This window comes from Penaeus vannamei, chromosome 4 (genome assembly GCF_042767895.1).
Source record: "Penaeus vannamei isolate JL-2024 chromosome 4, ASM4276789v1, whole genome shotgun sequence".
In the NCBI taxonomy this organism is placed as follows: Eukaryota; Metazoa; Arthropoda; class Malacostraca; order Decapoda; family Penaeidae; genus Penaeus; species Penaeus vannamei.
This window is the reverse complement of record NC_091552.1, coordinates 14,531,347-14,546,938: the sequence shown is the minus strand read 5'-3', so window position 1 is coordinate 14,546,938 and position 15,592 is coordinate 14,531,347. Positions and strand designations below refer to the sequence as shown.

General features: G+C 37.8%; 1 protein-coding gene across 2 annotated transcripts; it reads left to right on the top strand.

Annotated features, from left to right (window-relative positions):
• Nucleotides 1–2,043: 2,043 nt before the first annotated feature.
• Nucleotides 2,044–11,707, top strand: LOC113820727 (uncharacterized protein DDB_G0286299). Of its 2 annotated transcripts, none has more exons than XM_027373076.2 (6): nt 2,044–2,087; nt 4,414–6,107; nt 6,219–6,352; nt 7,473–7,669; nt 8,815–8,953; nt 10,141–11,707. In XM_027373076.2, exons 2-6 carry the CDS (start codon nt 4,421–4,423, stop codon nt 10,222–10,224), a joined length of 2,241 nt encoding a protein of 746 aa, XP_027228877.2. In that variant the 5' UTR covers nt 2,044–2,087; nt 4,414–4,420; the 3' UTR covers nt 10,225–11,707. The 2 variants fall into 2 exon arrangements, with proteins under 2 accessions (XP_027228877.2, XP_069976829.1); XM_070120728.1 differs by lacking the exon at nt 2,044–2,087 and adding an exon at nt 2,117–2,244.
• The last annotated feature ends 3,885 nt before the right edge of the window (nt 11,708–15,592 follow it).

Below are 15,592 nucleotides of genomic sequence, written 5' to 3'. Positions count from 1 at the left end.
GATAATAATGATAATGATAATGATAATGATAATAATGATAATGATAATAATGATAATGATAATAATGATAATGATAATAATGATAATGGTAATAATGATAATGATAATAATGATAATGATAATGATAATAATGATAATGATAATAAGGATAATGATAATGATAATGATAATAATGATAATGATAATGATAATAATGATAATGATAATAATGATAATGATGATAATGATGATAATGATGATAATGATGATAATGATGATAATGATGATAATGATGATAATGATAATGATAATGATAATAATGATAATGATAATGATAATGATAATGATAATGATAATAATGATAATGATAAAAATGATCATGATAATAATGATAATGATAATAATGATAATGATAATAATGATAGTGATAATGATTGTGATAATAATGATAATGATAATAGTGATAATGATATTAATGATAATGATAATAATGATAATGATAATGATAATAATGATAATGATAATAATGATAATGATGATAATGGTAATAAGGATAATGATAATAATCATAATGATAATAATGATAATGATAATAATGATAATGATAATGATAATAATGATAATGACAATTATGATAATGATATCATCAATAATTATGATAATTATAGGAAATACTGATGATGATGATAATGATATTGATAATAATGATAATCATACTAATGATAATGATAACAATTATCATAATAATAAAAATAATGATAATGATGATTATTATAATGATAATAATAAGAATGATAATAATGATAAGAATAATGACAGTAACACTAATAATAAGAATCGAAATGAAAATAATAATGATAATGATAATAGTACAAGTGATGATAATAATGATAATGATAATAGTAAAAGGGATGATAATAATGATAATGATGATGATAATAGTAATGATAATAGTAATGGTGATGATTATTATGATAACTATAGTAACAAGAATGATAATCATTATCATCATCGCTTCTTTATTATTATTATCATCATCATTTCTTTATTATCATTATCATCATCATTTCTTTATTATCATTATCATCATCATTTCTTTATTATCATTATCATCATTATAATCATTATCACATTTATTATCATTATCATAATAGTAAGGTTAGTAGTGAAAACAGTGATGCCGATGACAGTAACAATAATATTGGCAATGGTAATAAAAACAATAATGATAGTATTAATGATCTTGATGATGATGTTAAAGATAATAATAATAATGATAACAATAATGATGATTATTATTGTTATTATTATTATCACTTCTCATTTCGTTATTAGTAATATTGCTATTATCATGATTATTTTCATAATAATGAATATCAATTATTACTCTTATTGTCATTATAATCGTTTACTATCATTATTAGTGTTATCATCATTAATATTATCATTATCAGCATCATTATCATTATTATCATTATTAAGATTATTATCATTATTATTGTAATGGATATTATTATCATTATTATTGTAATAGATATTATTATCATTATCATCATGATTTTCATTATCATTATAATTATTATTGTTATTATTATCACCATTGTTCTTTTTTATCATTGTTGCTAATATTACCATAATTTCTTATAATCATTATCATTGTCACTATTACCATTTTCATTACCTTCACCATGTCATCATCGTTATTATTATAAGCGTGGTACAGTAACGCTTGAATCCCATTGAGAAAGAGGTTTGTTAATCATTTTTGTTGCTATTATCATCATTATTGTTATTATCATTAAATAACATCATCATGTTTTACTGACATGTTTTCTATTATCATTAATATCACGATTACCATGATTATTATTATTCTTCCTCTACATTTATCCGTTGCTGTGAAATATGAAGGATCCTTACTATACAATTCACATATTCCATTCTAAAGTTACCCTAAGGATACTTTGTATATGCATATCATCCATTATAACCACATCCTTTTATCAAAACGATATTCAATATAATACAAAACTAAAACATAATCCACAAACTAAATTATATTGCTTACATCAATGATCCCTCGAGGCGGCCAAACAAAACAGAAAAAGGTGAGAAATCCGTCCCCCTTCATAAAATAGTCGGTTCATCCATAATTCTGATTTGTTTTTTCAGATTATTTCCTGTAGTTGATTAATAAATATGAGAAGTATATTTTGGAAAACGACATTGGTAATTTCAGCTTCGGAGAAAAGGGAAATGAGAACCGTTAGCAGGGAGATATTTCGTTTTATTGTTTGTTTATGAGCATGACATTTTTTTCCACACTTTTTCGTATTTCTTATGAAGCGCAATAGATATATGTTTGTTTCTCTTTCAATATATGCTTTGGCGATGTTATTAGTAAAGGTTAACCAAACAAAAGTCATTTACTTGCCCAATATATGGAGTTTTATGATATTTAAAAATGTTTGGAAAAATTTGTTTTAATTGTAATTCGACATTTTTGTGTTGGCTTTAAAAATTATAATTTTTGTTTCATTTATCTACCAGTCCTGTTGCTTGATTTTGTGTAAACACCAGATTGGAAACTTTCATAAATGTGGATGCAAGTTATTTTTAAAAGTTCTAATGTATGCAGTTATTGATGGATGACACATTATTTATATATTGTTTCAATGCCATTTAAATGCATTGTCATTGATGGCACAACCTAGTATTTTTCTGTTTAACAGATAAATCTCTGACAATCGATTCTAACACTACATAATGGATCGTGACAGTTCCAGTATTGTCTGCAGTGCAAATATGTAGATTTTATTGTGCAGAACCGCACCAAGACTCATATTCTTGGCCATGATAGAAAGGGAGGGCATGAGAGGTAACAGGGGAATTGGGATAAAATGTCAATAATATACACAGAATCAGTCACTATATTGTTTAATGCAGGGAACTGTGTCCCCTGAGATCCCCTAATGGGGGGCTGCTGCCCTCAACCCCTGCCCAGCAAAAAAACAAAAAACAAATAAAAGTTCCATGTGTTCACAGCTGGAGAGGGCCATGCGGGAGTGGTGTTGCCAAATCTGTCCAAAACACACCACTGTCATGAATGCTTGGAGGATATTTTGTTTTCCTGGGTGGGGTTTAAAGGTAGACAGCCCCCCAACTTAGTGCCTAATTCTGTGTATATTATTTACATTTTATCCTGCAATTTCCCTGGTAGCTTTCATACCCTCCCCTGCTATCGGGGCTAAGAATGTGGGGTTTGGGGGTTTCTGGTCAATCAATTCTGTATATTTGGAAAGTAGTCGTCACAATCCGTTATGTGGACATATTACTAAAAATTTCCAAATCTTTTAGATCCACGATTGAGCCAATCCATGTTGTGGGTTAAACAGGCACTTTGTTAATTTTGTGTGTCCGATGAATAAGAGAGTGAAAGCAGAAAAGGACACAGCCAGCTGGGTGCACAATATATTGCACAAATGCTACAAAGTGCCACAAAGAAATTAAACAATGCATATTAGGCTATTTTCTTCTGTCCATTTTTTCTTACTGTTTCCTGTGTTGATAAAACCATGTGATAAATGATAATGGAGTTTTAGTGTTGTATTCACAGATCAAAAGATGAATGTTTACAAGGCAATTGCAGTGGTTTTAAAAATAGAAGTTTCCCTGAGAAATTTATTGGCTGTGTGCCATTCAGAGCTGCCTGAAATATGCTTGTGAAGTGATGGCAGGTCTACTGTCATAACCATTAGAATATAAGGTATCAGAAAGGCAACATTAAGAATTCTAAATAGAACAAGACTCTTCATAGACCTTCACTGCCATCAAGCTGGTGAGCTGATCCAATTACAAAGATTCATTGAAGTACAAAGGATGACTCCAGCTCTATATTGATATATTATTTAAGCATTTATCATGGTGTCCCCACCTTTGGTGCTCCTGCAAGGAAAATCTATCTGGTATGTTTAGTGTCTGGAATGAGAAATTGCCAGGGATGTTATATAATCTTTACAGTATAGATGTGATATGCTAGGGCAAATAAAAAATAAATCAAAGGAAAATATTGCAGAAAGCACTCCTCACAGGCTATGCTGTGCATACTGAGGTCAACCCTCCCTTCAGGCAGTTGCCCAGTGACAACAATTTACATTGTAAAGAATAAAGTTAATGATGTGGAGTTAGAAGCTCAGCCTTTGGTGAGTGTGTCCGAAATGTAAAAAATTACTAGGATGTCCAAGGAGTCTCATGCAAAAATATAGCTACATGGTGGAGGCTTGTTGGCCTCTAATGAAATGCTCACAGCCTGGAGGTCAATGGCAGATGTGGGTAACTAGTAAACATTTATTTTTTAACACATTTTAAAAGCTTATGTACTCAATTCATTGTTATTATTTATTTATTTATATATTAATTTATTATTCCAATTAGGGATAGGATGGTGACCAGCATGAAATCCAACCATGATGCTGAGTGTCCCCTAGAGCAGTTCTTACAGGGGAAATGGCTTGTGGATTGCCGTTTCCCCCTCATTCCTGCATCAGAGCTTCTCCAGCATGGCCCCAAGAAGCGTACAAGGGTCACAGTGGACTGGGATGAAGAAGATGAAATTCTTGAGAAGAATCATAAAATGGAAAAGGAGGAGGAGGAGAAAGAGAGACCAGTAGACTCCAAGAAAAATGCAAGGGTTCCTAAAGTCATTATAAAATATCAAGAGAAGCATGCAGCTGAGAGTTTGAGGGTCCGTGGTGAAGACAATAAGCATACTGGGAACAAGGGTTCAGAGGCAAACCCTACACTTGTTTTGAAGCTGACCAAGGAAAGCAAGGAGAACACTAAAGGCAGACCCAAAGTCTTGAAGAGGAAGAGTATTGATCAAGAGGAAATCAGCCCCAAAAAGACCTCAGGAAGCTCATCCTCATCATCTGAATCATTAGGTCACACCATTAAAAGAGGGAAGCCAAGGAAGAGTACGAAGTCTGATGAGGATGGAGGAGAATCAACTGTATCTGAGTCACTGGATCGCACTGTAAAGCAAAAAGGCAGGCCAAGGAAGAGTTCAAAGGATAATGAAGAAAGAGGAGAGACGATTGCTTTTGAGACAGTGTATGATTGTGTCAAGAGAAGAGGCAGGGCACGGAAGAGTACAAAATCTGAGGAAGATGGAAGAGAATCTACTGCATCTGAGTCATTAGACCACACTGTCAAGAAAAGAGGCAGGCCAAGGAAGAATACTAAGTCTGAGGAGGATGGAGAAGAAACAACTGCATCTGAGTCATTAGACCACACTGTCAAGAAAAGAGGCAGGCCAAGGAAGAATACTAAGTCTGAGGAGGATGGAGAAGAAACAACTGCATCTGAGTCATTAGACCACACTGTCAAGAAAAGAGGCAGGCCAAGGAAGAATACTAAGTCTGAGGAGGATGGAGAAGAAACAACTGCATCTGAGTCATTAGACCACACTGTCAAGAAAAGAGGCAGGCCAAAGAAGAATACTAAGTCAGAGGAGGATGGAGAAGAAACAACTGCATCTGAGTCCCAAGACCTAATACCCAATGGAAGAGAAAGACCAAAGGGGGTAAGAGAAGATGGAGGAGAAATTACTTCATCAGATTCAGTAGAACCATATGTCAAGAGGAGAGGCAGACCTAAAAAGAAGGAAGATAACAAAGCTAGAACAACTTCTGAATCCCCAGAAGCACCCATCAAGAGGAAAGGTAGACCAAAGAAGACCACAGAGAAGGGAGACAACAACAAGGAAACAACCTCCAAGCCAAAAAAACGAGGCCCAGGAAGACCTTGCAAAATCCCACAACAGGCTCCAAGGACTGAGAACCCCAGTGTGCAGGAGCCCCAAACAGTTGCCTACTCCCATTCCGGGCGGCCTATCTCAGGAAACAGAATGGTCCAACTGGATGAATCAGAACAGGTTAGCTCTGAGGATGAATCTTGGATTGACTACAAGGAAAAGATAAAAACAAAGAAGCAGGCAAAGGTGAAGGCAAAAACAAAAGAGGAGGGAAAGGAAACAAAGGAGGTGAAAAAGAGAGGAAGGAAGAGGAAAGATGAAGTTAATGCTGGTAAGGAGAAAAAGGAGAATGAAGAAGAGGTTCTGAAACCAGAAGGTGAGTTTTATTGTTTGTTTAATGGACTGTTATGTTTTTGTAATTTCACAACACTTTACACTTTTACCCACTCCCCCCTCTCTCTCTCACTCCTATTCCTTTACTTTATAGACTGCATAGTGACTGCAAAAAGAGGGACACTGAAATACCTGCACCAGAGAGAGAAGTACGTGAAAGCATTGGCCAATGAAGTACAGATAGATGATGACTTCTTTGCAAGCAAGGCCCCTGTCAAGAAGAATATGGTAAGGAAAACTTTCTTTTATACTTTTTCTTAATTATTTTTTACAGTATGGATGCACTAAGGTAGATGATATTCTTGTAGAGAACAAAAAGTTGTAGTCATTGGTACAAGAAATAATCTGTAGACAGGAACGATAATGCCACAGGTAAAAGAAAGAGATTTCGGAAATCGCTGCTCACAGCATAAGTCCACTTGGTCCTCCAAGTTTTGCTGTGCATATGAGGTGAAGACAATGACTCCCCATCAACCTTCCACACTGGCAGTACCAGAAAGGCACACCCAATCACAGCAACTTAGATTGTTGAATAAATTTTGTGATGTGGAGGGAATGAGTCTCTGGAAAGTGCATCTGTACTGTTAAGATTTACCTTTTTCTTTATATATTTATGTATTCATATTTTATATGGTTAGATGTATATTTATATATAGAGAAAATAATTTACTCATTTATTTATTTATTCCCTATATGCAAATACATTTTCATATATATTAATTCTTTTATCTATATTTACATAGATATTAATTCACTTACCCATATTTAGGTTTACATATGTACTTTATACATTTGTGTGTGGGGGTGGGGGTGGGGGTGCGTGCATGTGCATGTGTGTGTGTGTATTTTGTAACTCTCCACCTAAGGCAATAATTCCCACAGTTGCCATGGCCTCTAACCCTCAGTGCACTGGCAAACACCAACAAACTTTTACTGCATTGCATCAGCCTGATTGAGCCAGGACTGATGGCAAATCAACTGGTTGGCTTACAAGCTTGTCAGCATATGGATAGTGGAAGTTTTCTTTTGCTGGAGGGCCAGAGCAAGTGTTAGAGTAGCTGCAATAGCATCTTTGATAAACAATTATGGTCTTAACTATTCTTGCCACAGATTGTTTTCTATAGCTAATTTATCTCAAGATCCTTGTTTCTGGATTTACCATCTATAAGATTCAATTTTTAGTATTTTAATTCATGATATTGTGCTATCTTTTTCATCCTTTTAGAGGTAAATACTATGAAACACTGTCACCCACCACCATCCCAATGTCTGTGGCTGAAACCCTTAACTGTCTTTCTACATTGTTTAAAAAAAATTACCCTCTTTTTTCTGCCCCTCACTTTCACAGTTGGAGAACCTGCTCTTCTCTGCTTCCCCAGATGACAGTCTGACCATCAAGACTCCCCAGGGCAAAGGAAAGAAGGTCAGCAGCAACATCATCACACCACGCACCATGAAGCTGGGTCAATGGGCCAGTGAGAGCCCCTGGAGTGAACCAATAACGCCATCCACAGGGACCTCCCCGCTGCACCCCACTGACAAAAAGTGAGTTATTTGGCTTCATCATTGTCATTGCATTTTTCTTCTCGTTTTTCTTTATTTTCATCATCATCTTTGCCTTCTGTACTTATTCTATTTGTTTTCTTTCTTCATATTCCTTATTTTTCATTTTCATTTTATTCTTCCTTTCTTCTTCTACCTTATTGATTTTCATCATCTTTATCTTACCACCCCAATCTCATGCCTGTTGTCATGGGGGTCTTAGTAGATGAAGAATGAAGCCCAATGTAGTGGGGATTGCCCCTGCCTTGGAATTCAGCCCTTGCCTCAACTAATTTAGCATAGTCTCTTCTTCATCACCTTTCTTCATCCTCTCCTGTCCTTATCCTAATGTGTGTGAGCCGTGCTGAAAGGATGAAAGGCTGGCTTTCTGTCAGTCCTGAACGGCCTTTGTACTCTGTTTGCTATTTCCTCTTTACCCTTTACACTACCATACTAACCTACAGTGCTCTGCAACCTATGACATCTAGCATATTTTTTTCCTAGTGGTTAACTAATTTTTAAGGGCAGCCCAGTTTGATCGAGTCATAGTGAGTCATATTGCCATTTTTCCCTCCATATTCAAGGTATGTTAGGTTTTTCAAAGTTTTCTCACAGTCTATCTTTTTGGTATCCACAACAAGCTGTAGAAAAAGGGGGAAGGACTGCTCCTGGAGGCTCAAAGGTACAACACATTTCAGTCCGTGGTTTACCATGAATAGAAGCATGTTTCCTCCAGGCCCATCACGGTTTGATCGGGTCCATCACATTTTTCCCTTTCTGGTAAAAAGTTGGACACATTTTTCCCGTTTTGTCACGGATTTCTATGTGTGAAACATGGACATTGGGCAGCTTTGGAGTACATTTGTGGCTACATTACGAACAGAAGTCCTCAAAACAAATAGCAATTATTCTATTCAAAAGCTAGTGACGACCCTGGGAGCCCTTTTAGCAGGTGCTTCCTTGGGTTCCAGATCTGGGTCTGGGTCAAAATGCTTTCTATTATGTTTCTTTACTTTTAAACCAGTACACTGTATATTTAGTTCAGTAAATACAATTACTTGTAGCCTATAATCCCATTTCATTACTTAACTCGGTATCAATTTTCATTTCCAAAATTCCATGCTCACCTACTTACCTCCATCTTCCAGGGAGGCCCTTGATGTGATCTACCAACACATGAAAGGGCGCAAGAGGTGGCCACAGCCCATAAGAAAAGTGCTCAGTGAAAGTTCTTCCCAATCTATGCTGGATAGTACTTCTACCATGCGGAAACTAGAGCCCTTAGAGGTAAGAACATGAAAGAGAGAGTATTTATATGTCATAGACCTAAAAATTAAGAACTCTTTGAGTTGATATTAGATTGAAAGGTAAGAAATAGAGAAAGTATTTGATTTTCACATAGATTTAGAATGTATAAGAGAGTGAGTGTGAGTGGGTGAGAGTGAGAGTGTGTGCGTGCGTGTGTGTCCGTGTGTCTGTGTCTGTGTGTGTCTGTGTTCGTGCTGGATGTTACTTCTATCATGTGGAAACTAGAGCCCTTAGAGGTAAGAACATGGAAGAGAGAGTGAATTTATGTGTCATAGACCTAAAATTAAGAGTGCGAGTGTGTGTGTGTGCGTGCGTGCATGCGTGTGTGTGTGTCTGTGTATCTGTGTGTGTGTGCGTGTGTGTGTCTGTGTTTCTGTGCGTGTATGTGTCTGTGTTCATGTGCATGTGTGCATGCGTGCGTGCATGAGTGTGTGTGTGTGTGTGTCTGTGTATCTGTGTGTGCGTGCGTGTGTGTGTCTGTGTGTGTGTGTGTGTGTGTGTGTGTATGTGTGTGTCTGTGTGTGTCTGTGTTTCTGTGTGTGTGTGTGTCTGTGTGTCTGTGTGTGTACGTGCCTGTGTCTGTGTGTGTACGTGTCTGTGTTCATGTGCGTGTGTGCATGCGTGCGTGTGTATGTTCGTGTGTGTGTGTATGCGGGTGCATGTGTGCATGTGTGCGTGTGTTTGTGTGTGTGTGTGTGTGTGTGTGTGTGTTTGTGGTGTGTGTGTGTGTGTGTGTGTGTGTGTGTGTGTGTGTGTGTGTGTGTGTGTTTGTGTACATGTGTGTGCATGCGTGCGCGTTGTGTGTGTGTGTGTGTGTGTGTGTGTGTGTGTGTGTGTGTGTGTGTGTGTGTGTGTGTGTGTGTGTGTGCGTGCGTGCGTGCGTGCATATGTGTGTGTGTGTGTGTGTGTGTGTGTGTGTGTGTGTGTGTGTGTGTGTGTGTGTGTGTGTGTGTGTGTGTGTGTGTGTGTGTGTGTGTGTGTTATTTATTTCATTCCCAAGAAAAGATTCAGGGATGTTGAATTTTGCTACTGTTTAAAACATCCATTTTTACTTATTTCTTTTACCCACAAAAAAGTCTAATCTTCTCTTAAGAAATTGTTCTGATTAATTCATAATATTGATCCATTTAATCAGTTCATCTTGTTAAATTTTATTTGTACCTCAGCTCCCAACACTGCCAGAAATCCCTGAAGAAAAGGATGGTGAATCCAGCGATGATGACTACTTCAACTCAAGCGAAGTCAACTGAGGAATAACTAATGTCCTGGAATTAAATCTAGGAAGGGGAAATGCTTTCCAAGATATGTCAAAACTTTGAAGCTAAAAGTTGAGGACTGCCTTGAAGTATTGCCTCAAATTACTGTACCATATACATGCACCAGATTTTGTACACTATAGATTTTGAAAATCTTTGGTTTAGAGTTATATATTTTGAAGTTTTTCTTTTCTTCTAAGGATTTTCCTTTTCCTTTCTTTCTGAAGAACATAAAAAATATGTTTTGAAAGTATTGTAGATGGTAAAGGAACCACAAATTAGTAATACTTAACAGGCAGTTGAGTTTTTGTTTCATATGTGTATAATGTGTAATTCATCAGTTATGGAATCTCACTGTTTGTAATTACACTGGATTACTGTGATAAAAGGATCATCTATTCTTATACATAATTTGGTGGATGACTTGCTAGTAGCATTAAGGTACCTAGAGGTATTGAACACTGCCACATCTAGATTTCCTAATTACTGTAGAAAAGCACAGAGAATGACTGGTATAGTGCTTTGTGCTTTGTAATGTAGCTACAATGAAAGTGATTTATATAGCAAGTTGTCTTTGTATTGTTTCAGTGCCTATTGAGCCAGTTATGTTAAGGTCTGTTTGATTAGTAACTTTTAACTTGTACATGCTCCTTAGGATTTTACATGGTAAATATATATTTATATTTCAACTGAGACTGCATGGGAATTATTCATCTCTGTTATGACTACATAGTAAGAAATGAATGGAAAAACACTCTACCATGTTGATACTATGGTAGAAAACCCACAGTGCACAAACTAGATTTATTTGAAAAAGTGATAAATAAATCTAGTTTCTGCATTGTGGGCTTTTCTACCATAGTAATAAATGGGATGAAATGCTTTAATACATTCCAGTTTGCCATTAATAAACTGACTTCCTGTACGACTAAGATTACAACATTAGAGTTATAGTACAAAAAATACTCATACTTTAGATTGTCATAGGAACACCAAATCATTAAAAATAATTGTTTTATTTCATATTTTAAAAAACAGTTGATAACCATTACTTGAATACTTTACAACTTATGACAAAAAGCAGGGAATTTAGTTTGATACAAAAATCTTGTTTATGTAAGCGTGTGTGTACTTTTCCTTTTTTATCGATTATATTTACAGAATATCCTAATTCCTGTCTTCTTGTTTAATTGTTTTTTTTTTCATTATTTTTTTAGATTTAACTAGTAAATATTATTTTTATTTTTTTTATTTGTTTTTACTTACTGTATTATTTGAACTATGTTAAGATATAAATCTTGCATTATTTTGTTACACAAGTTTGTCATATGAAAACAACTCTCAAATTTTCAGAGTAGTCTAAGTCTTTTGGACCTATGGTCTGTTGTAAATACCTGTTTTCATGAATGCTTTATTTACTCTTTTTTTTTTTCCTTTTGTCTCTTTACAAAAGAAATATTAAATGCTATTGAATTACTCTCTGGTTGTTTTTCTGAATTGCCTTGCTCTAAGACCTTTAACCCCTTGCTGCCAGGTGTCATGTTCATATATGCCATGGGTGTTGTGGACCAAGCAGCAAGTGTCATCACATAACTATTCCTATGCCAACAGCTCATCTGACTGAACTTGATAATAACAGCATCATTTTTATTATGAAACTTTTAGCAACAGCAGCTAAAGTGAAGGTAAACCTTCATTTTATAAAGCTTTAGGTACCTAATGTTGCCCACAAATTACCAAATGAACCAGGTGCAAACGGAAAACTCATTGCACACCAAAAACCCTGTGCTAATGGTCACAAGAAAATTTTTTAAAGCGGTGTTAATGGGTGATTGAAGAAAATTAAAGGAATTGGGATAAAACGAAAACAAAAATCAGTTACTTTACATAAGTATTTTATTATCAACATAAAAGAATGCTTTAGATAAGAGCCCCCCAATACCATGCTTGTTGTCGTGGGGGGGGGTTGGCTTTGGAGATGGAGATTGAGGCCCACTATAGGAGATCACCTCTTCCTTGGGCCTCAACCTTCGCCTCAACTAATTTTGCTTGGTCTTTTCTTCTCCATTCCTCTTCCGTATCTTCTTCATCCCTTTCCTCTATCTCATTCCTAAAGTGTGAGTTCCATATTGAAAAGATGAAAGGCTGACTTTGTGTCAGTTATGAAAGGCTTCCGGGAGCCCTGGGCACGGTATTCCCTTGATTAATTGCTTAGCCCTTACCCCTCGTGGGGACCCTGAGGGGAAGACCGTTTTTTCCCATTTCACTCTAGCTCACCATGGTCAATAATGGAGATTCTTTATCCTTAATAGGGGCATTAAAGCTTGCCCCTTCATCAGCTAGCCAATCTGAATTCGATTTTGATCGTTTTCCGACCCCTTCACCTTTGAACACGGTTCCGACCGTTGATACTAATACCTTTTCCTCAACGTTAACTGACAACTATGCATTCTGAAACACCCACACAGGTTATTACTCAACCTTCAGAATGCGCCCCTTCCTCTCTCACAACATTCTCCTCTCCATCTCCTACTGCACAGTCTACCCCCTTTTCCTTTATTACAACTCTTCATCCTTACTGTCTTACTCCATCCCCATAGTACTACCTCATACACACCACCCCATCTTCCTCCTGCCCTCATCCTTCTGATTCCACCTCTGCAAACCTATGAGTACACTCTGCCTCAGCCAAATGGGATCGATTCTTTGTGATTCCCTCTACAGCCCCTGACTGACAATACCCTTCTCTTCCGACAATGTCACTAAAAACAAATAAGCAAAGTTTCCTTTCACAGTTGTTCCAATCGTTCATGCCATGTCACAGTTACATCTGAGTCCCAAGCCGGTGCACATCTACCCTGACCTCACTTGCAATCCCATTCCTGTTGACATTTTAGCCACCCAGCCAAACTCTGTCGCTCCTCTGTCCTCTACGTGCCCAACCTGGGCATGACCGTTCAAATTGCTCTGCTCAGTCACGTATGTGTGCCAATTGTGGTGGTTCCCATAATGTATTTCATGAAAACTTCCCTGCCTATAAGCTTGAATGTGAGGTAGCAGTTCTCAGATTCAAACTTGGCCTACCTCTACGTGAGGCCAGACAGGTGAAAAGGTTTTTCTCTCTCTACCTATTCCAGAACAGTCCTTTGCTCTGCCCCCCTCCCATCTTCCCAAGATGTCTCTGCATCTCCCCCAATATCTCTTCCCTTTACCATGAACCACCTTACCTCTACCCCCCCTCTACCCTAAATCCAGATGCTCCAGTCTCCAATGCCTACCCGTTCTCCTCACTTCCCCTGTCGCACCAGACAACCTAAACGTTCCACTCCATCTTCGCTTACCCCATCCTCTTCTAGGCCCTCCTTTTCCTCTGCTCCCTTCTTCTCAAAGAGAGAGAATGTTCCACTCCCTCATCCACCCTCCAATCCTCTATTCCTTTTCCCTCTATGTTCAAAGTATTTGTTGATATCCATTCTCCTCCCCCTCTCTTTCCCAACACTCCCCATATTCTCCTCCACCTGCACCATTCCCTATTTGTTCCCCATTACCCTTACCTCTCCCACCTGGATACTCATGTGAATCCCTTCTGTTGCAACAGTGTCCTTCGGATCCCTCCCGTCCTGACATTTTTCCTGATACTTTAAAGCCTTCCCCAGTCACCATAATCTCACCTCCCGGATTCCTTTCCTACTTCTCCAATAACTATCTCTATTCGTATTACTCATCGATAATCTCACAATAGCTCTTTTGCCAGTTTTCCTTAAACAATGTTTCTATACCTTCCCCAGCCACAGATACACTCCATTTCACCCAATCACCCTATGACCTTAACCCTTTCCTTTACTTATCTCCAATTTACATAATTTGCACCCCCTCTTTACCCTGTTCCTATCATACTATCCTATAACACTCTAACCTTTGATATTTAACATATTTTATCTTCTACAAACATTCTGAATACTCTGTTTAGCCAAATGTGATCGATTGCTTGTGATCACCTCTACAGCCTCTTACTCTGACGACACTCTCCTCTTTCCGCAATGTCTTCAATAACAAGTAGGCAAAATCTCCTTCCTCAGCCACCCCAGTCCTTCCTGTCTTGTTACAGCTACATCATAATCCCAAGCATTATCTGACTGACTTCACTGGCAAACCCATTCCTGCCCAGCCTTATCCCTCCCTCAATACTTGTACCAGAATTGTTTCCATCTCCCCGACAAACTGCATTGTCTATGACAAGGATCCGTCAGATTGTGAAGACTTACTGGCCTGCTTAATGGCCTATGAAGCAGTATCAGTATAACCGTTCCGCCTAGAGACTGCTGTAAGTCCTCTACCTATGTTGCTGAGATTACTTTCTGTGGACATGATCTCCCCCTTCATGTTTATATTGGCGGAGTCCATCCCTGTATGACCATATCAATCTACCTCTGTCAATGTCAGAATTGTTGGCATCTAGGCTTTCCTGCCAGACACTGCCACTCCACAGCCTGATGCCCTCTATGTGCCCAACCAGGTCATGATTGGTCTACCATGCACATATGCTAGTTTTAGTGGCTCCCATGATGTATTTTACTGGAGCTATCCTACTTATAAGTTTAAGCCTGAGGTGGCTATTCTCAAATTCAAATTTGACCTCACTTAACTCAAGGCCAAACAGGATGCACATTAACGAAGTTTTTTCTTTTATTCCCTACGCCAGTGCTGCCCTTCACTCTGCATCTCCCCCTCCCTGCCAAGGTGTACCCTCCATCTTATGTTTTCCCTTCTACCCCCTCCCTCTCCCAGTCAAATTCTTTTGCCATTCTAAATCCACACACCCCAATCACTATTCCTCCTCACTGTACCTGTAGCAGACACCCCATATTCTACCACACCCTCACCTCCACCTACCTCTTCATCTACCCTCAGATGCCGGTCTCTTATTCTCCCCCTCATAAGAAAACTTTCATTCTTGAAACTTCCCAACTCCAGTGCAGAAACTTTAAAATATTCAAAACTTTCTAATAATGTCTAAAATCGACACAGAAACCCCTCATCCACCATCTGATCCATCTCCTTCTCATGTTCCCCCAACACCCCTGACCCTAGCGACCCAGCACACCCCATCCCCCTGTCCATCCCTACTGTCCTTTCACATGAATCCCTTATGTGGCAACAATACCCTCCCCCAGATCCTCCCCCTCCTGACACCCCTGCTGATACTTCACATCCTTCCCCTCACCCCTCATCTCATCACCATTCTTTACTCTCCTTCTTCGACACACATTTTTACCCTTATCACTCTTGGATTATTTCTTAACTCCTCAGAGATGGGTACGGCTATAGCCGCCATGACATAACGGCCTATGACGTCATGTCA

Coding starts and splice junctions, on each gene's coding strand:
- LOC113820727 (XM_027373076.2), top strand. CDS start 4,421: ATGGTGACCAGCATGAAATCCAACCATGATGCTGAGTGTCCCCTAGAG. Junction 7,670..8,814: donor CTGCACCCCACTGACAAAAA/GTGAGTTATTTG, acceptor TCCATCTTCCAG/GGAGGCCCTTGATGTGATCT. Junction 8,954..10,140: donor GGAAACTAGAGCCCTTAGAG/GTAAGAACATGA, acceptor TTTGTACCTCAG/CTCCCAACACTGCCAGAAAT.